We start from the raw sequence: 21,469 nt of genomic DNA, 5'->3' as shown, positions 1-21,469 counted from the left end.
GACACCTGGTCACCCTCACATCTCTGTAGTTACTGCAGAAAGATGGAAGTTATATATGAGAGCTGCTCTGAAAGTAATGCCTCCTATTTTATTATGTTGACCCACAACGTCAGAGGTGGTGTGGCAGCAGAGGCTGAACCTTCCCACCAATATTACATTATATTTTGATGCCGTGTGACAGATGGCAGCAGAGGGGCAGTCTGACAAATGGGCATCTGACATGGAAGTGCAAAGATGTGTCATTGAATTCATTGACACTTGCTGAATGTTTCTGGAAACCAAACAGTGGATGTGAGTACCATGAGGTGGTGGGTGGTGCATTTCAGCAGTGGTTGACAGCAACAGTGGGCCACTTCTGCTGGTGCAGAAGTGCACAAGTGCAGCATGTAAGCTGTTGTTCATCACTGATGAAAAAGCATAGCTCATGGTGGTGACTATGCTGAAAAATAGTGTTGTGTAGCTGAGAATTTGTTCTATCAAATAGTATTATTGCACTCTTTGTATCTGTTGTAGTTTCCATGGAAATAAATAGGAGGCATTACTTTTGAAGCAGCTTACATATATTTTAGTTTATCTGAACTGTCATCTGAAAGAATCCTCTCTTTGCTGACTGTGGAGGAAATGCAGAGGCATTGTGTCCCTAAATTAGATGGTTCAATTAAAATATGGTCCAAAAAGGTTGTGTTTTTAAATGTTTCCTTTAGACTCTAGGATTTTACCAGCATGAATTGCAAATAAATGATATTTGGATGAACACTGTAGTTTTGTGTGCATAACAATTCTAATTGTAACTTATCTTTCAGTGTACGCATGTTCTTGTGGATAATGCCAATGTCCTCAGTCGTCATGATCTAAAAATTACTCAGAAATATCAGCTGCCTGTTTTATATGCAGATTTTGTCTGGAAATCAGTTGAAAATGGGAAGCTTTTAATAACTGATGCATATGAGGTTAATCAATCACAAGGCAACATTTCTAACCAATGGCCAGGTGGACACGGTAGGTGCATTTTGCATAATTTATCCGTTTAACTGTTAGTTTGGGAAATAATGTTTTAGAAAGTCAATTTTTCAAACAAAATTTTAAGAAATCAGCAGCCATGGATACTAGAAATAAAGTTGACGTAAATACAAATTTTTCCTGAAAAGAAAGGTGGAAATGTGTTGGAGGAATTAATCCTAGAAACCATTTCCAAATGCTTGAAGGACAAGAAACTTATCAGGGGTTATTCACATGGATTCACCAAGGGGAAGTCATGCCCAACTAACTTGATAAGCTTCTAAAATGAAATGGTTGGCCTCGTAAGTGAAAGTTGAGCAGTATATGTTGTCTGCCTGGACTTCAGTAAGGCCTTTGATACCACTTCCTATAAGATTCTCATAGAAACGCTGTTGAGTTATGGTCTGGTTAATGAGGTGAATTGAAAACTGCATGACCAGGCCTGGAGGACTTGTGATGCAGTCTTGCTGGAGGCCAGTAAGGAGCGGAGTGCCCCAGGGATCAATACCGACTCCAGTCCTCTCCAGCACCTTCATTAATGACCTGGATGATGGGGCAGAATGTATCCTCAGCAAGTTTGCTGATTACACAAAACTGAGGGGAGTGGCTGATTTCACCAGAAGGTCATGCTTTCATCCAGAGAGACCTGAACAGATTGGAGAAACCGGCTGACAGGAGCCTCAGGTTCAATAAGCCTGCACCTGAGGAGGAAAAACCCTGTGCACCAGTACATGCTGGGGGCCACCCAGCTGGAAAACAACTATGCAGAAGAGAACCCGAGGTCCTGATGCAAAACAAGTTGAACATGAGCCAGCAACATGCCCTTGCTGCCAAGAAGGATTACAGTATTCTTGGCTGCGTTAGGCAAGGGATCACCAGCAGGTCAAGACGGGTGATCACAGGTTAAGCTACATTAGAGAAACTGTCTATTATATGAAGTTAAAAAATGTTTTGATTCCAGGTTTGGAAGACCTGTCATCTTCTGAAAATAAAATTGCCACAAATCAAAATGAAAGCAGTGACTCCAATCTTACTGTTACAGGAGAAAGTGATGAGAGAATTGAATTCAAAGTGGGAAATCTCAGGTAAAATAATACAAAATTAAAGATGCGTATTGATACAGCTATGTAGATAATTATGTAAAAGAAAAAAATATGCTTTCCGATCTGTTTCAGTGTCAGAGATTAGTCATTATCTTAAAAACAGAGCAGTGGAGGAAAAAGCTATCCTTTTTTCATTTACTGTGCCATGTGTATGAGTTTATAACTGCTTCTGTTTTTTTTTGTTTGTTTGTTTGTTTTTTTACCTTTGAATCTGACTGTGGAAATTGATTTTGCATTTTTCCCTCTCAGTAAACATCTGCATTCCAGCTTCTACCAACTCAGGATGTGTTTATCACCACTTTTTTTTTCCCTTTCTTTGTTCACATGGATTTTTATTTACAACCCAGTCCAGTTCATTGTTTTTAGAAGTCATGAGCATCTCTCTCTCCCATGAAAAATGGAGGGAGTTGAAAATCAAGATCATGAGATTGCTGTTACTTGATAGGAAAAGAGTATTGTTACGTCTGTTTCTAATTATTAAACTAAGGAACAAAGGCAGCTCCAACACTCCTGTTTTTAAATCTATTAATAAAAGGCAGCTTTCACTTTCAGAGACTGCTGTTCAGTGATAGAGAAGGTATTCAGCTACTCTCCAGGAATGTACTAGAATTTATATTTGATCTAAAGTCCTGATGCTGAATGATATGCTGAATGATATGATTATCTGTACATATCCTAATGTGAAAGTCAAGAATGAGGGAGGGCTTAGCATTAGACATCACGGGTAGCTGATGCTGACCAAGCTGTGAAAAAAATGAACATGAAGTTAATCAATGGAAGTCTGTTTACTTTGTTGCTTCCAAAGTGTTTCTAAAGAATGAGGACTGAAATCTAGTTATCATCTTCAAGTTCACACTAGACACTTGGGCCTACTAGTGCAGGTCAGCAGCTTGTCAGTATGGGATTTTATTTCTCAAAACTTTTTTGTTGTTATTTTGCGGCTGAAAAATACATTTATTTTCTTATATTAATTTTTACTGTAGTGTGTGATGTTGCAGCCTGTAATAGCACAGTATTTAGTGGGTACATGTGGTTTTAACTGTTGGATTCCATTCCAGATTTTACAGTGAAAATGCTCCTGTTTTTCCTCAAGATTTTGAAGTTGCAAAATACAATGTCCTTGAAAAAGTAAGCTTTTCTCTTATTGTGAGACAGTGTAGGAGGATCGGTAGATGAGTAAAAGCTTTGCAGTTTCACACACATCACCAATAACTCTTTTATGTTATCATGTCCTGCAATGCAAAGAGCAGTACTGAAAAGAACTTCAGTGCTCTCTGTCTTTCAGTGCAGCCTAATTCTACTAAAATTAAACTTCTCTGTTATCACTGTAGTGTTCTCACCCAGTTATTGCAGTAGAATAACACATACGTGCTTCCGGCTAGATATATATTATCGTGGCTGTTATGTGTTAAATCTAATTTAAGCATTAATCTTTTTTTATTAAAAATCTTTTGAAACACAACAATGATGGAATTGTACATCACTCAGTACAGTGAAGCCCTCAGAGGAGCTTCTGCTTATTACTATGATACAGAAAATGAATAATTCTGCTTGTTTTCTTAGCCATTGTATGGTTCTAAGTGGGTTGAAAAATTAAGTAGGATGCAGGAAAGTATGTGTTGCAATATCATGTGAATATCATGCGAATTAAACATGCCTACATATTAAATTGGGGATTGGGGTCTTTCTTTATCTCTCCATTCAGATTAACTCCAAGGAAAGCAAAGATTTTGTAGTTGTTGAATTACATTGTTCTCAAGAGCAGTATGAGTTTCTCTTTCGATTATATGTACATTTCAGTGCTTCAAATGGAACCAAGGTATGAGCCACTTATTGACATTACCTGTTTGTTTCTTTGTGCACATTGAACATTCCTGTTCTGGAGAGCTCTAGATGTTCTTCATTTTTATTTGCAGTCTGATTCTTACGTATACATCATAGGAAGTCATTCTCTTAGCTTTAAAATAAGAGGTTTGCTTCATACTTAGCCCCTTTACTCTGTGTATTTGATTGCAAATCTCTCAGAAGAACTGTTTGGGTACTTGGCAGCAACACAGCATGGTGCTGGATGCCTCATATACTTATGTACAAGCTCCTGGTAACATCTGAACTGCATAATGGCATGTTTGACTGCTAAACTGCTACAAAGGATGATAGTCTGGACATGCTCTTGAGGGACAGCAAAACATGTCTTGAGGGCAGCCTCAGCATATTTCTTGGAGTACAAGTTATAACAGTCTGTCATTGTAGCAACATTAAATTAAAGGAGGATGCATTTGGAATAGCTCAATTGATAGAACAAGTTCTTCCAGCACACATTTAGATGAAAATATCTCGTCACTGTGGGGTTTGTATGTGAAGCTCCGTGCTTGTCCCATGAACCCTCATGGAAGTAGTGCCTTGCTGGCAGCCTGTTTAATCACATCCCAAAAGCTGTGTGGATTTGTTAACTCTTAGTGCAGTGTCTGGTAAATTGTTTCTGCAAGTCTGTACATAGTTTCTCCATCTAACTTTATTCTTTCACTTTTCAGAAAAATAAACAATTCATAATAAATAAGACTGCTGAAGAAATAAGAGAAAATTATGATATTCTTGTTGCAAACCTGAAGAGCCAGGATTTCCTGCTCAGAGAAACTTTTCCACCAGAAGCAGAATGTTTAGCTTCCACAAAATTACAAAAGGCTTGTACAATTTGTGTGTTTACACTTTTCTGTCCTTAGTATTTTGTTTCTGCTTCCAGTTTTCTGAATGTGGCAAACATTGTCTGTACTACAGTGATACAGTCATACGTTAAAGGAAATTGTTCATATGCAAATATTCTGATTTTCTTTTTTTTTTAGGAATACTGACTGAATGTTCCAAGTAGTTAAACACACTAAAAGCAAATACAATCATATTCATTACAGTTTTTATTCTCAGTAGATCCATTACCTACTGAAAAAAAAAGATGTACTAATATAGCAACCAGAATTCTTGTGTCATATATGACTTTGTCATAATTATTTTGCAAACTATTCAGACATCATAGGCTTAGTGTAGATGTTATTAAAATCAATAACAGAAGTGCAGAAATGGCAATAGCTGCTGAATTCTGCTCTCCGAAGGAGTGTTCTGTCAGTGTTAACTGCTGTTTAAAATGGTTGCAATATGACAGAAATTTTTCCATCTACTTTCTTACTGTACTTCATCTGCTTCTCTGTTCCGTCATGGCTAACTTACGTTTTAGAGCACAACTGGAAGATAGATTAGGCCCACGTGTATGTCATCTAGTGATCTCAGGGGCCATACGGTTTCTAAACAAGTAATGTAGTGTATCCGAATGTGTGATAACTGTTTAACGACAACGAATTTAATGGCAGTTGCTGGAGCTGAAGAATAATGATAAAAAACTCAAGTAAATATTTTAACAGTGCTCCTCAGATCAGAAAATCTGTTTTCTTTCTGGATGTATGGATTGCAATGATATTCATGGCCCTTCTATTCTCCTTTTGATTTACTGCTCCAATGTTTTATGTTCTGCAGTTACATTATCTCCAGTGTTTATATCTGTTCTTTTCCCAGCTGTGTAAAAATATTTTGGCCTTAGTACAATGTACTGATAAAGATATCGAGCAAATCAACTTCTGTCTTCTGCAACATGTTATATCTGAAATTTCAGAAAGACAAATCATGGCCGCTTGCCTGCCATGGTCTCCACTTGAAAGAATTTATAAAGACGAACCTTCCCTTCAAGTTGGTGGGACTGAAGCAATTAAATCAAGCATTAATGTGTATTGCACACTGTATTGTTTTTAAGAATAGGAAAGTTCTCACATTACGTCTTTGTCTTTCCACTGATTTGTGTTTGTTTTACTACAGTTACTTTTAGAAGAATCCATAAATTCAAGTGCTATATGTCAGAAAGTTAGTGATTTTGTGGAGTTGATCTGGGCAGAAGCTCTTGGCCACCTGGACAGTCTACTGCTTGAATCAGTAAACAACATAAGCCTAAATGATGTAAGTTGATTCTTGTTAGTCCATGAGAACACATATGTGAATGCTATTATAAGTATTTTTTCCTCAGCAAACAAGAATGTTGTGTTTTGCATTGGAGTTGGTAATTACACCAGGTACTCTGATACTTCAACATATCCATGCTTCAGAAATTTTTATCTCAAATTTTGCTTTAGAATTATGACACTAAAAACATACTATACTCCCTAGAGCAGGTGGCTGTCTTTTCCATTTTACAGTAATTTACACAGTGTTTGTTGAAGGATCCCTTCTGTGTAATAAATCGAGTCCCATAAGAAGATAGTTACAGAAAACAGTGCATCATAGCAGATTATTGTCTCCTGCCAATATACTTCAACCATACTTCAGTCAGCCTCTTTAGTATTAGAAAAATCATTTTAATTGTAGTCCATACATGTATTATCAGATGACACATATAATTAACATATAATTAACTCTTGTTAAGTTCTTCAGATAGTACAGCTGTTATTGAGAGTAATTGCTTATCCATCCCTTGTTAACTCTATGGTTCATTTAATCCTATTTTTCCACATACCTCAGTGGTTTTGCTTTCCTTCCTAGATATTTAGGAGTCTAATGTTTATTCATTTAATTTAAGTTCATGTAATTTAAATCATGGCTGCTTAAGACTGCAACTTTGTTCATTTCTGTTACAACTGAAGGAGGAATTGTCTGGAAATTATGTTGATTTTCAATTGGAAAACTTTTGTCAGTAGAAGTTCCCTAATTCTAGATTGATTTTGCCCTAATTCTAAGACAGAAGACACTTGATTCTCTTCAATTGATTTGTGTAGGAGAATATTCCTTTCACGTTCTTATATGGAAGTATACAATTATGTAGGTTCTGATGGGTAAGTAGTATATTAGTATTGTTTTATACATTTACTCAGAGACAGTAGCAAGTGCACTTCATAAAACAGTAAAGATAGAAAGGAAATTCTGCTTGTGGTAGATGCTTTTAATGAGGTGCAGTTGTTTGGTACTCGAGATCTCTACCATATTTCAAACAGGTGAAATCATATTTCAGATAGGTAAAATTCAATAAATTTTTGATAATTTTATAAAAAATGCTCAAGCATTGGTAGCTTCTGAAAAAGCTGAATCACAGAACTGCAGCCCAATGCATCAGTCTATAAGAATATGCTAAAGCTGTTTTCGCTACCTTTTCCCACTTATAATTAGTTGGCAGGATAAATAGCATTTGTGTAGAAGGAAGAAAAAACCTCTGGATTTTTGAAACAAGGAAGTGGATTGCTGTTCAGTTAGATTGGCCCTCCAATTTTTTCTGAAGGTCTTTGTGAGGCTGAGTCCAGCCTTAGGTCAATATTGAACTGAAGTAAGACTCCTATGCATCCTCTAATGACAGCATTTTACTAGCTGTTGCCAGTGGTTCATGTAAATTAAGAAGCACTTTGCCTTTCCCCTCCAGCTCCAAGAATATGAAATAACAGTATTCTGTGAAAAATTTCCAACTGAGAATGAATATGCAGAGACACAAGCTCTGCACTGTATCCTACCTGTCTGGACAAACTGTTTAAAATGATTTATTAGATTATTTTTTGATCACTAGGTTGCATTTTATAAATGGTACTTCTGCTCAGCTTTACGTATTTAGGATAAACCAATGCACTTAGAAATTTATCAAGAAATTACTTATCATCCAGTTTCTGCGGTTATTTCAGTGACACGTTAAAGCTAATAATGTGAATTGACATAATGTCAAGGATCACCGTATTTCAACATGATTCATACTCTGTTTTACTTCTGAGCAATTATTATACTGGCTTTTAGCTCCTCTGAGGTACTTTGCAAGCAGACCAGAAGGAGGGCTAAATAATACCCAACTTTTTAAAACTAGTTTCATATCTGAGATGCAAGTAAATTTTTGTCCATATTTCAGTAACAAAGAGTTAAAGTTTTATTTCAATATGGAATTGACCCATTTTCAGTATTTATTGCTTTGTGCACTTTCATTAATTTGGTAATGTTTTTCAGTTTAATCTCTTCTTTTAAAGGTGAGCAAAGCAGAAGGTATTTTGCTTCAGGTAAAGAATGCACTGAATGAGGGAGCTGATGAGGCAGCACTACAAGAGATGATGATGGAATTCTATCGGCTTATACGTCACAAAACTGAAATAGACTATGAAGTTTCCAAAAGGCTGTTATCTAGGAAACAGGACCTGTGCCAGGTAACTTTTCCAGACTGCTAGTTAGCCACAATCTGCACTGTTACACCAGTATTGAACACATTCAGTTGATAAATTGACAGGATATTTTGCATTGCACAACTAATCAGACTGTCAGTTTAAAAAGTAATTTACTGAAATCATAGAATCATTAGGGTTGGAAAAGACCACTAAGATCATCCAGTGCAACCATCAACCCATCCCCACCATGCCCCCACTGAGGGACTAACCATGCCCCTCAGTACCACATCCACTCTTATCTTGAAAATCTCCAAGGGTAGTGACCCCACCGCCTCCCTGGGCTGCTTGTTCCAATACTTCATCATTTTTTCTGAAAAGAAATTTTCCCTAATATCCAACCTGAACCTCCCCTGGTGCAACTTAAGGCCATTACCTCTCGTCCTGTCACTGCTACCTGGGAGATGAGGCTGACCCCCACCTCATCACAACCTCCTTTCAGGGAGTTGTAGAGAGTAATAAAGTCTCCCCTGAACCTTCTCCAGACTAAACAATCCCAGTTCCTTCAGCTACTCCCTGTAACACTTGTGCTCCAGACCCTTTACCAGCTTTGTTATCCTTCTTTGGGCGTACTCCAGGGCCTCAATGTCTTTCACATAGGGAGGGACCCAAAACTGAACACAGTACTTGAGGTGCAACCTCACCAGTGCTGAGTACAGGAGTACGATCAACTCCTATGTGAGATCTTACAAATAGAGAAACATTCATGGAGGGAAGTGAACTCAATATGTTGAAGAGGAAGGCCAATTGCTGTCTAGATGATGATAGCATCCACTGCAATCATTGTGAATGGCATCTGCAGCTGGATTAAATGAGACTCACAAAACTGATGTTTATCATCCTGCTGAAATTAACAACCATCCAGCATACACACAATCAGTTTCTATTGGCTATTATAAACCATACACAAATTGAACTTCCTGTGTTCCAGTTTGTGTCCAGTGTCCTTTGTTCTGTCACTGGGCACCACTGAAAAGAGCATGGTCCCATTTTCTTGACACCCGCCTACTAGGTATTTATAAGCATTGATAAGATCCCCCTTCAGTCTTCTCCAGGCTGAACTGCCCCAGGTCTCTGTCTTTTCTCCTAAGGGAGATGCTCATGGCCCCTAATAATCTTTGTAGCCCTTTACTGGACTCTTTCCAGTAGTTCTCTGTCTGTGCAGAAATAGTTTCTAGAGATAATTTAAGGTTAATTATCCCCATACAGTTTGGTCTGTTCCTACATTTACAACACAAACAACCTAGGGGAGTTCCCTGGACTGAAAGTGGCATCTATCAGTAGGTCTAAGGACAGCTGCTCTGCCTAGGGGCATCTCTAGGGATCTTTCCCACAACTCCACTGCTCCTGTGTTAATTTGTCACTTACTTCATTTTTAAGCTGCTTAGGAGTTCAGTCAATGGGGCATTCAACTACTCTGCTGCAAATCAGTCCATTTGCAGAAAGTAGCTGGGAAATTCTCAGCCTGCCCAGGGGACTAACAATGAGGTGCGCTGCGGGTGCACACAAATGCAGCCCTTGCACCCAGCGGCTGTGAGGGCAGAGAGCCAGGGCTGAAATGAAAGTGAGCGAGGCCAGGACAGTCACTTCACTGGCAGGGGCACAGTCCCACGGCACCCAATTAGGATGAGCAGAGCAGCTGATACTGACTCCTGGTGACGTTAGCCAGGGTCAGATGAGCCTCTTTGTGGGCTTGTCTGTCTGGTCCAAGGTCAGACAAGGAACTCAAGTTCACAGGATCTGAACATATCTGCAATATAGCTCAGCAAAGAAACCAAGAGCAAAATCCTCAGCTTAGAGGTATCTCTCAAATGGAGAAGGAGCAGGCTTCTGCTGAGTCTTCCCACTGCTCTCTTCCAGGCCCTACAGCTGCACTGTCAAAGCTGGCCCTGAGCCCCAGCAGTCAGAGCCTTTGGGGGCTTGAGGGGCACTGAGGGGCCTGACACTGATCTCACACTTGCAACTATGGAGCAAACTGGAATTTTCTTCCGTGTAATGCAGTTATGATGTAAATTCCATAGATTATGCCAGTGAAATCTCTTGGTTTTTGCAAAGGATACCCAGAAGTTAATCTTCTGTAAGTTAAAAAAATTTTAAAAAAAATAGTGTCTCATAAAGCTTTCCCATAACTCAGTGAAGTATAGCATGACTTTTTTATTTTAATGCTTCTCCTGATCTGAAAAAATTATATAAATGCCATATGCTGCTGCCCTAACTGGATAGTGGCATCAGGGGCAATATGACGAGATTGCAGTCTAAATAAGGATTGCCTCAAAAGCAAAAGCAAAATGGTATCCAAGCACAAATACTGTTTTGCAGAGCTGTCATGAGCAGGCTCCATCCAGACTTTGATTTGAAGTGGTACAGAGGTAATTTATCACTGTTATTCAAACACCTTTTTTGTTCTATTTTCATGGGATTCTACAGCTGTTTGCTTTTGTTCCACTTTTTATCTAACAAATGGAAATTGTTTTTTGCATGTTCTTTTCATTGTTACTACACTGTCACTGCGTATAATTTCAGTCTGTTTTGTGTGTTTTCTTAATTAAAATGCGTCAAATAGTCATAAATTTCTGTCTTCATTTCCTAGATCATGCGAGACATGCTTAATATACGGGAAACAAGTATGTCATGCCCAAACCCATCATCTTTGGCCAAATACCAGGCCCTGAGGTGCAAGATTGATGCTGTTGATCCAATGAGTGGCGAATTTCTCAGTGTCAAAAAACAAGTGTTAAAAAACAATTACAAGTGAGTGTTTAATAGTTATACAATGACTCTAGTAACGTGCAAGTTATAATGCACAAAATACTTCTGAGCAGGACTGAATTATCAGGTTCTGTCACTTTGTAGTATTGATTAAGGTAATAGGATTGCAGAGCAAGTGTATTTACCGTAACCTATACTAGAACCAAATGGAATTAAGTTCAAAAAACGGAAAATGATCATATTCAAATTTTCATGGCTTTTTAATTATGAAAAGCTGTCTAGTTATAGGAGCCATCTGAATAAGATATTTGTCTTTTAGTTTTGTTCACTTTCCTTCTCAATATTTATTTCCAAGTGTTTTATAAAATATCTGAAAAGTAAAAGTAAAACGTGAGGTTATGCTCAGACAAACATATACTTTTTAAATCTGTGTATTATTAGAATAAACTTGTTGTGGGGCACCAAGTCATCTTTTGATTATCTGCATGTTTTGCTGTCCTTTTTCAGTTAGCTTTCAGTTGTATGAGAAGCATATTTCTGGGAAGTTGTTCTGTGGATTCGCCTATAATTCAGCTTAACATTCTTGATACTGGCTTCTGACTGGGTGCCCTGTCTTTCTTAGGTTAGCTAATGAAATTAGTTAAGTTTGAAAATGTATAAACATGGATAAATAAATTTAAAGAGAAAGTGGCTCTAAAATGGAATAATCTATGTTTAGATCATTAGTACATAGAATAACGAATTGGGCTTCAGTTACACATTTTCTAAATCAAAGATCATCTCAAATTTTTTGCAGTGGCTGTTCAGTGAGAATTTTGCAAGTCTACAGGATTGGCAGAGTAAGTGAAACAGCAGAATTTCTGGGCAGTCTTGGAAATGTTCGGTCTTTATTCCATGCATCATCTGTACGCAATTTCATGGGAATTCTTTCCAGGTAAAAATTTACATTCTCTTTTTTTTGTGTGTGTGTGATATTGGATGCATTTTAATTATATATAAATAAGTATATTTTTGTTTTTAAAAATGCTTTTTTATGAAGCTCTTTTGCATTATGTTTAATCTAATTTTTACTGTTAACATTTATATGAACACTCATACACTTCCACAGACCTGTGAAAGGAAAATCAACCTTTTCTAATTTCCTTAGAGCTGGATTAGCATTGAGATGCAGCTATTTGATTACAATGAGGAGGAGTGGAGTTTAAATCCAGACAAAAGATGACAGAATTGAGAGAGTGGGAGAATAATGCCCATGTGGATAATTTATGCTGTTTTAGGAAATAATTCCATTGATGGTGTCCTCCTTCTATACATTATTTTTAGAGCATGTCCAGAGAAGGGCCACAAAAATGACCCAAAGGTTGGAACACATTCCCCCGTGAGGACAGACTGACCTGGGGCCTGGAGAAGAGAAGGCTCTGGGGAGAACCAAGAGCAGCCTTTCAGTATCTAAAGGGGCTGTAAGAAGGAAGGGAACAGACTCTTCAGCAGGGTCTGTTGTGATAGGACAAGGGGAAATGGTTTCAAACTAAAAGAGGGGAGGTTTAGAATAGACATAAGGAAAAAGGTTTTTTACATGAAGTTTGGTGAGGCACTGGAACAGGTTGCTCAGGGAGGTGGTGGATGCCCCATCCCTGGAGATATTCAAAGCCAGGCTGAACAAAGCTCTGAGCACCTGATTGAACTGTAGGCATCCCTGTTCATCGCAGGGAGTTGGAGCAGATGGCCTTTAAGGGTCCCTTCCAACTCAGATAATTCTATGATTCTATGATTTGCCCGTGACCACTTTAAATGATACATTTTTAGATTATGATAATTTCCTGTTATAATAATATCTAATTTTATGACTGCATTCTATGAATTCACTCAGGCCCGGTAATAATATTCGTAGCTAAAATATAATACAAGTTGCCTAACATTTTTAAATCCTCATCATCGTATCATCCTCATCAGCATCTTATGCAATGAATACCAAGCACTGAAGATTTAAGAATGTTGAAAAAAACGTGTGATACATAGTACTATCAGAGTTGAAATCACCTCAAAAGTTGTATTAGCATTGTTTTCCTTATATTGCAGATTTTGCAAGTGACAGAACAGCTGAATTTAGTTAAATGTTTTGTCTTTTTACATACTTTAAAAGGCTTTGTGTGAGGATCAATCAGCAGCAAATCAAATGTCTCTTGAACAGTCTAAGGATGGTATCGCGACATTAATAGGTTTGTTTGCAAATCAAACACTGGAGGAGTTTCCAAGCATCCATTCCCACCATACTACCTTAAAAACTCGCTTTTTCTTTTACTTTGATAAATAAATTTCATACAGGTTGTTTAAAATTTAATACAGCACAGTTACTAGGATTGTAGAACTTGTGTTCAAGAAACATATAGGTGCAGTTCTAAGGGACGTGGTTTAGTGGGGAAATGTTGGTGGTAGGTGGATGGTTGGACTAGATGATCTTGGAGGTCTTTTCCAACCTTGGTGATTCTATGATTCTATGATGCTATGAACTACTCATCTAATAACTCATCTAAAAAAATGATTTTGAATAGTTGGCAACGAGTCTGGGAAATGTGTTGTTTTCTGTCAAATGAAAAAAGCAGTCTTTACTGCTTATATAATCAGTGGCTTGGTGATTCATATGGCTTTGGTATTTATTTTTTTGGTGAATATACTTTGTTTTCTTGAGTCTCTATTGTTTGTGTAAAGTGTATTTTGATCCTCCATGGTTCATAACTGCGCAATGCATATTAGCCCCCATACTTTATGCAAAAGTATTTTGAATTTCACTCATTGTGTGACTTTTTTCTCTCTAGAGGACTCTTAATGCCAAAAGTGGTTGTTGAAGATCATGGTGTGGAAAGAACTGACATTGGGAATCTGGGAAGTGGCATTTACTTCAGTGATTCTATTAGGTCTGAATAATGACAATATCTTTTTACTTTATCCTTTTTGTATTCTTTTTACTTTGCAAATGAAGTAGATATAATGTTTAATACTCTCAAAGTAATTTAATTATATTCTTTTTCCTGTTCGTCTGTTCTTGTGTATCCCTAAATTCTGATGATGTTTACATTAATATCAATTGTAATAAAATATGCACGCTCTTTCTTTACGTGTAGTGCCAGTATTAAGTATTCTTCACCCGGTGAAATGGATGGAACCCGACTCCTGGCAGTTTGTGATGTGGCACTTGGGTCCTGCTTAGATTTGTATGAACGAGATTTTTCATTAAATGCTGCACCATCAGGTTACAACAGCGTACATGGAGTCCGTAAAACAGCAGGCATCTCTTCAGACTTTGAGGTACTGCTCCTACAGTACTGCATACTTAAAAAGACCCCAATTTTTGGATTTTTTTATGCCATTGATAGATAATAGAATTAGTACAACCTGTCTATCTCAGTTCAGACACTAAATCACTAGACAGTAAAGCATAAAATCATTTTTGTCCAGTTTACAACTAAGGCTGTTAGTTATTAGTCATAAAGAGATATGAAGTTCCTGCAGGAAAGTAATACTTAGTATGTTAGCATTCTTTATTTATTGTTGCTTAATTATCCTGTAAATATCTAATCTGCGATACTGAAATTGTTGTTTATCTTATTATTTATAAGAATGATGTCATTTAGGCTTGCCTCATAATGAATTGACATTTTTTTTAATATTATACCTTTCTTTGTTTCTACCAGGATGATGAATTTGTTGTGTACAAAACCACACAGGTTAAAATTAGATATGTTGTTAAGTTTTGCCTTGCTGAAGATCAAATAAAACAGTTTCAGCCTGGAACTAGGGTGGAAATTGAGCAAGATAACACTGAGTCGGAGTCACAATGTCATTTACAGAGTGAGAGTAAGAAATGTTTTCTGTTTGTATACTGACTTGCTGCCAGTATTCCATATATACTTATCGTACCTCCTTTTAGAGTTCTTGCATGCAGCTAACTTATTAAAAAATAATTTGAGGTATATTTGTGGATGTTACTAAATTAGTCATTACCATGTGGCATCTGTGTAGCATCTGTTTAACAGATTTCCTTATAGGTCGATTTGCCGGCAGTTGTTGCAACTCCTCCTGTCACAGCATGTTTCAAGAGAAGCACAGGAAGCACTTCTGCATAAATCATCAGATGGTCTTTTAACAATTCAAATGCAAGTTCTTAAACAAAGACCTTGTAAGACCTTAAAGACCTATCATGAGCTCTTGATCCCTTAGAGAGCCTACAGATCAACAATGCAATGCGAGTGTTCATGACAGAAAAGGAGTGTTACTCTCAATTTATGAGTTCTGAATTGCATAAATGAACATGAGCCATTAATATAGGGTTACTATCAAACTTGCTTCCCAAATGTGTATTTAAAAAAATAACTTTATAACATTTCGTACACTCTTTAGGCTATGAATTACCCAGAGCAGATATTTCAAACACAGTTAAAACTGGTCTTCAAGACAGACTGGGAAATCCTGTTCCTCTGGAAAGCGTTCACATCAAGGCAAGGATAATAGACTTTGTAGCACAGGTAAAGTATGCTGTTTATTGTCTTTTTCCATGTCAGTCCTGAAAAATTATTTCAGTTGTTAAGTAGTGTTTTAATCGCTAAAAAAAAAGAAAGGCAATTCAATCTTTAAATAAAGGAAAGTCCTGAAACTGAGTGGAAACTGTTTCTGTTTTCAGACATGTGTAGTCAAACAAGTGCCAAAAGCTCTTTGGTCAGTGAAAGGTTTGGCTTTCTTTTTTTTTTTTTTTTGATAAGTTTTCTGTCTCCCACAGCTGTAGATTAACTTTGCACAGTAGCATATGCACTCTGTTCCCTTTTTAAGACCTTGATGATCTATTTGCCACACGAAACTGTGAGAAATACCTAGCATGATTAAAGATTTCTGGAAATATATTTTTGTGTTTAGGTTTTGCCTGTGGTTAGAAAACCTAGATTAGCTGTTGCAAGTAAAATAGTAATTAATACAAAAGAACTTGCTATTCTAGCTTTAAAATTAGGTAATAAAAGTTAAGCAGACAGGCTAAAATAAGAGCCCATAGTGTTTTGGGTTGGCTTTACTTGTGTTTCTTTTCTTCTAGTATACATCCCCTAAGGACACATTCTGTGAAGTCACACTCCTTTTTCTGTCCTGAGGCAGAATTCCACAATCTAACCCTGCAGCTGAGTTCTGCCTGGGGCGGTCTTCATCATGCTAAAGCTGTAGTTCTACTGAGTTCTGTCATTTGTGTCTCTCTGCACAAGAATCTGTGTTCAGAGGTTACCAGAGCTAAAGTAAATTCATAAGAGCAAATAATGTTTTTATTTTTCCTGAAGCCTTAAAAAGGAAAGCGGAGAAAAACAGGAGAGAGAAGAGTTTGAAGAATTGTTGCCGCATGAGTCAATGCTTAAATTATTCTGCCACTCGCAACTGTTGTCTGTTTGTTTTTCTCAAGAGGCATTATCTTTATTATTCTGTTTAGCTTCCTATAGAATTAATCACTTTACAGTATCATCTGTTCTATGGCTCAATCCACCAAAGCAAAAAGCAACCAATAATGCTGAGGTACAAAGCATAAACCAGAAATGATGAGGTGACAAAGGGCAATAAGAATGGCAGCAAACGGGAATGAGGAATTCCTGGGGTTTTGTTAGGACACAGAGGAAGTAAACAGAAGAGCAGATGTGAGAAGAAAGTCAGATGCAATCTGCTACCTCAGAGACAGAAATTCTGTCACTAGAGGATAGACGCTACACTTGTAGAATTAACACAGGCTTTCACAAACATCCCCTTCAGTATATCGTAAAAATAGATCTTTTCAGTTTGGTTTATTCTTCCTTCTTGTTTAGATGTTACTAGCTTTGAAACTATTATAGACATATTGCAGTGGTGACTGCTTATTTGCAGGCCATACCTTGGCAGCTCCAGCTCTGCTAGTACATCAGATAATTTTTATAAGGTCGTGGTTTGCTCTTCTGGAAGAGATTTGATTAAAGATTTAGAGAGTAAAAATTCTGCAGCTCCTTGCATGTTCATGAGATATCTATTTGTCAAGCACTGGTGAATGTTATACCTTAGTTTCTAATGTACAAATAAATCTGCAGATTATGGCATATGTATTGGTATCTTGCAGTGCAATTATTCTGTTAAGCTGAAGGAACTGATATTTTAACATTGCAGAACTGTAAAAAAAAAAATGTTCATTTCAGGTAGTGATGTTTCAGACCTACACCAATCAAAACAGTAGTCCAATTGAAGCGAAGTATGTTTTTCCATTGGATGATAAAGCTGCTGTTTGTGGATTTGAAGCTTTTGTCAATGGAACACACATCATTGGGCAGGTAAAATGTTACTGTACGTTGCCTTTGATGCAGCTCCTTCAGTTTCAAGATTTGAAAGTGCTAGTTTAGGAATGGAGATGTGCAATACTAATAATTTTGTTTTCTCTCAAGTTCTTTGTTACCACTTGACTGGATTTCAAGGTAGTCATGTCATGTAAGAGAATATTGGCTAAGTATTCTGTATGCAGAGATGAAAGCACTCATTTTGGAAAATCTTTCATAGGTTAAAGAAAAGAAAGAAGCACATAGAGAATATCGCAAAGCTATTAGTCAAGGTGACGGCGCTTATCTAATGGACCAGGATGCACCGGTATGTTAGAAGTCATGGTTTCTTACCAATTTGAAGATTTTGCATTTGTCACATTACAGATAGATAACGTGAATCTTTTCTGAATCGTGTTTTTGTTGGGAAGCTGCAACTTCTTTGAACTATACATTTGATCCTTTTAAAAAACTACTACTGTTTCCTTAAATATGCACCACACCTTTTATAAAATAGGTATTTCTCTCCTAGGAGCTCACCTTTGTAACAAAATCACAGCTTTTTTGTTTTAATAACAGACTTTTCAATTCAGTTATTTTTGATCAGGTTTGCCCAGAAATGTTAGAGCTATTGGCAGTTTAACATTTCTTGTCATACTATCATTTTTCATTACACTTCTGCAAAAGCAAGTGGTATTTTCTATGTTAGCATTTGGATTCAGTGTGCTTAACCACCAATTAAATTATTGTTTTGGACTACATAGGCTTTAAAAATGTCATTAAATATAGTCTTTTTTTTTTAGGATATTTTTGTAATAACTGTTGGAAATATACATCCAAACTCTACGGTACTGATCAAAATCACCTATATCACGGAACTGAGTTGCCAGAACGGTTGTATCACCTTTCATATGCCTGCTTCTGTGTCACCATGGCAACAGGACAAAGCATTGAATGAAAACACACAGGTTTGTTAAAATACAATCTTGAAATAGCATCTCCTTTTGAAGCAAAAAAAATGTGCCTGGGGGATTGCAGTTACACAAGAGGCTTCAGTAAGTTCATGATTGTTTGCCTTTTAATTTCTTCTCTTTTTATTAAAAGATAATCATTTGTGTCACTCTTAACAAGAGTGTTAAAAAGCAATGTGAACACAGACTTAGGAATGGTATGATTGGTGCAAAGTCTACAGTATCTCTAAGGATTTATTTACTCCTGCAGTACTTCAGAAGTTGAGCTGGAACATGTTTAAACTAGATTCTGTATTTTGAGTTATCTGCTGTATCTGTGCTTTTGTTTCTCCTTTAAAGGGCTTACAGGAAATTAGGCGTTGTGAATCTCCATCATTAAACAGCAGCTAAGCATCTGCTGAACACTCTCTTTTATCCTTCTTGTTTCACTGACAAGGTTTCCCATCTGTTTATTTGGATGTCCCTGATGGCTCAAGAATTGTACAGGTGGCAGGGGAGGTCATCTCTGTTTAAATGCTGGCAAGGAGCCAGAGGTAGTCCTTGTGGTCCTAGTCCCCATGAGATCATATAGCTGTGTCATATGTCTGACTATTCAACATTCATGCCTCCTGCTTCAGAGCTGTATTATTGTGAGTTCTGAAGTTCATTGTGTCTTTGGGCAAGAAGCATATGCAAATTCATCTGAATTTTAGCAGCAGTGATACTCGGATGACAAGGCTGTATGAATGAATGAAGTAAAGAAGGTTCCAGGCAATCCCATTTTAGTGATATAGTAAGAGAAAGGAGCTCCAGCTGGACAGAAGTATCAAGAATTACATACCAATATTTCATAACTGGTGCAATAAAAGATTTTTTTTCTTTTGTAGGATACAGTAAAAAAGATTTGTGTTAAACAAGTAGAAACACTGAAAAAGTAAGTTGCTTTCATTGATATTATTTTATCTATTACACCTTTAAATCGTTCAGTTAAAACGTCTACATTTAATGTTGTTCTTTTTATATTGAAATTTGCATTGAGAGACTAGTTTAATTTCATCTTCCGTTCCAATTTGTTTTTATCCTTAGATAGGTAATATCATAAATATTTCCTTTTGTTTCAGAAACATTACTGTTATTAAGGATTATATGTAAATTCCCAAGTCGCAAAGCTTAATGAGCCTACATGATCTTCGTATTTTCAGTATCATTGCACTTAACATTTTAGCCTTTGCACTTGCGTTTTAAATGAAAAAAATACAATTATCTGAAACTATGATGCTGTCGGTGAAGTAAGACTTCTTGTAAACAAAATATTGTAACTTTATTCCCAGTAATGTTTCTGCATAGGGCCATCCTCAGTCAGAATCACAAGGTATGCAGGTAGCAGTAAATATGTTAAAATGTATGTTATTCAGGGAATTGAATTTTCCTTACTAAAAACACATGAAAAGAGCTTTTCATGAGCATGTTCTTGTTTCTCCTCTGTTCTATCCGCCAAGCTGGCACAAAGCCACATCCGTTGCAATTTTCTCAAATTGTATTTCATCCTGAAATAGTGCTCCCTATTATTACCTTGCTTTTATTCAGTACAATTACTGTTGGTTAGTAGAAATATTGTACTGAGTGGATAAAGATGCTTTTTCTGGCATAAATATATCAAGAATAAATTCACAAATTCTTATAAAATACATCCTGTTGTAGAAAAGGTATTAAAAATAATGATTTAATTTTAATGTGAAAGGATAATTCAACTTGAAAGTATAAGTAAAAACTGGGAAACACTTAAGAACAGTTATTGTGTGAGGAATGAGATCAGGTATCACTACCTCACTCTTTCCAGCATCAGATCCTAGAATCAGCAATACAAAGATATTCGAGTTAGCTGCAAACATTTATATAACGCTTAATAATATATGCTTTTCTGACTTCAGTCTGGTTCTGCAGCTACTGTGCGTACCCATTGTACATTTTATCCACAAGCATCATAAGGATAATGGAGATGTGACTATAAATAGAAAATAATTGCTCATACACTATGCAGAGGATACACAAATTCATCGTACATTCAATAGTACCAAGGTTAGGACTCTAAATAGTCAAGAATATTTTTTAAAAGGGGCTCATTCAACAGAAGTGTTGTAAGACTGACTAATGCAAGACTACATACAGAGGAAATAGTTGCAGCCCTATATACCTACATCTTGAGAGATTATATCCTGGAATATAGTGACTCTCTATAAACCAGGATTGTGGGGAGTAAGCAACCTGGATTGCACAACCATTGTGATAATATGGCAAAAACAGCTAATGCAATCCCAAAATATGCTAACAAAGAAGTAGTGAAGAGGAAAAATAAACTTATTTTATGAGACCAGGCTGGCTGAAATCAGCAAAACGCCAATCAGAAGACCTTAAAAAACAATGAAGAAAAAAAAAGCCCGCCACCACCAACAAAACCAGCCTGAAGGGCATACACATTGAGCTCCAGCTACAAACTGGGCAGTGATTCCATGTATGCTATCTCGTGTTTTGTAAGCATTTTATTTCTTGTTTTCTGTGATACCACCTATCAAGTTGTTTTTTAATGTCATTACAGAAATAAACTAAGAAGGAAAGACTGAAAGTTCAGACTGAATTAAAAATGCGTATAGTTTTAGCAGTGAGGATTGTTGAAACAGACAGGGGAATATGATGAACGTGCCTTCTCTGAAAACTAGTTTGGTGGCCCCTTAAGAAGTTTTGCTTTAGATTAAAAAAAACCATTGGGTTAAATGAAGAGATAATTGGCTGTGTTATGGATTCAGAAGATCGTGTCAAATGACCTCTTGCTGTATTCTAACCTTTTAACCTGTGAATGCCTGTAGTGAATCAGCATGGTCACTCTTGGGTATTCTAGGGACAGAAACTTGTCTAAGTAGTTCAGTATTCTTCATTCCATCCAGACAATTAAAAAGGACAAGAAACATAGCTCATTCTCATAGAGATGTCCTGGCATGCAGGACATCATCAGTTAAACATCATCAGTTGGGTGGAGAGGAATCTTATGAGGTTCAACAAGGTCAAGTATAGAGTCCTCTCCATCTGGGAAGAAATAACCACACACATTAGTATAGGTTAGGGGAGTATATTAGTATAGCTGGAGAGGAGATTTTTGGAGAAGCACCTGGGTGCCCTAGTGGACAATAGGT

At 36.9% G+C, this 21,469-nt stretch overlaps 1 protein-coding gene across 4 annotated transcripts in view; it reads left to right on the top strand.

Moving 5' to 3' along the window:
• The window catches only part of PARP4 (poly(ADP-ribose) polymerase family member 4), a 47,537-nt gene that overhangs the window by 3,074 nt on the left and 22,994 nt on the right, over positions 1-21,469 (top strand). For all 4 annotated transcript variants that reach the window (XM_021379905.1, XM_021379914.1, XM_021379921.1 and 1 more), the window contains 17 exons: positions 804-999; positions 1,961-2,084; positions 3,161-3,230; positions 3,808-3,921; positions 4,634-4,783; positions 5,961-6,098; positions 8,132-8,305; positions 10,911-11,071; positions 11,826-11,963; positions 13,846-13,944; positions 14,152-14,335; positions 14,722-14,884; positions 15,428-15,552; positions 17,218-17,349; positions 17,573-17,659; positions 18,135-18,299; positions 19,169-19,215. In XM_021379905.1, the coding sequence (XP_021235580.1) occupies positions 804-999; positions 1,961-2,084; positions 3,161-3,230; positions 3,808-3,921; positions 4,634-4,783; positions 5,961-6,098; positions 8,132-8,305; positions 10,911-11,071; positions 11,826-11,963; positions 13,846-13,944; positions 14,152-14,335; positions 14,722-14,884; positions 15,428-15,552; positions 17,218-17,349; positions 17,573-17,659; positions 18,135-18,299; positions 19,169-19,215 (2,267 nt within the window). The remainder of the gene's footprint in view (positions 1-803; positions 1,000-1,960; positions 2,085-3,160; positions 3,231-3,807; positions 3,922-4,633; positions 4,784-5,960; positions 6,099-8,131; positions 8,306-10,910; positions 11,072-11,825; positions 11,964-13,845; positions 13,945-14,151; positions 14,336-14,721; positions 14,885-15,427; positions 15,553-17,217; positions 17,350-17,572; positions 17,660-18,134; positions 18,300-19,168; positions 19,216-21,469) is intronic.

This window comes from Numida meleagris, chromosome 1 (assembly GCF_002078875.1).
Source record: "Numida meleagris isolate 19003 breed g44 Domestic line chromosome 1, NumMel1.0, whole genome shotgun sequence".
Lineage (NCBI taxonomy): Eukaryota > Metazoa > Chordata > Aves > Galliformes > Numididae > Numida > Numida meleagris.
Note: the sequence above shows the minus strand (reverse complement) of the source record. Positions and strands in the feature narration are given on the sequence as shown.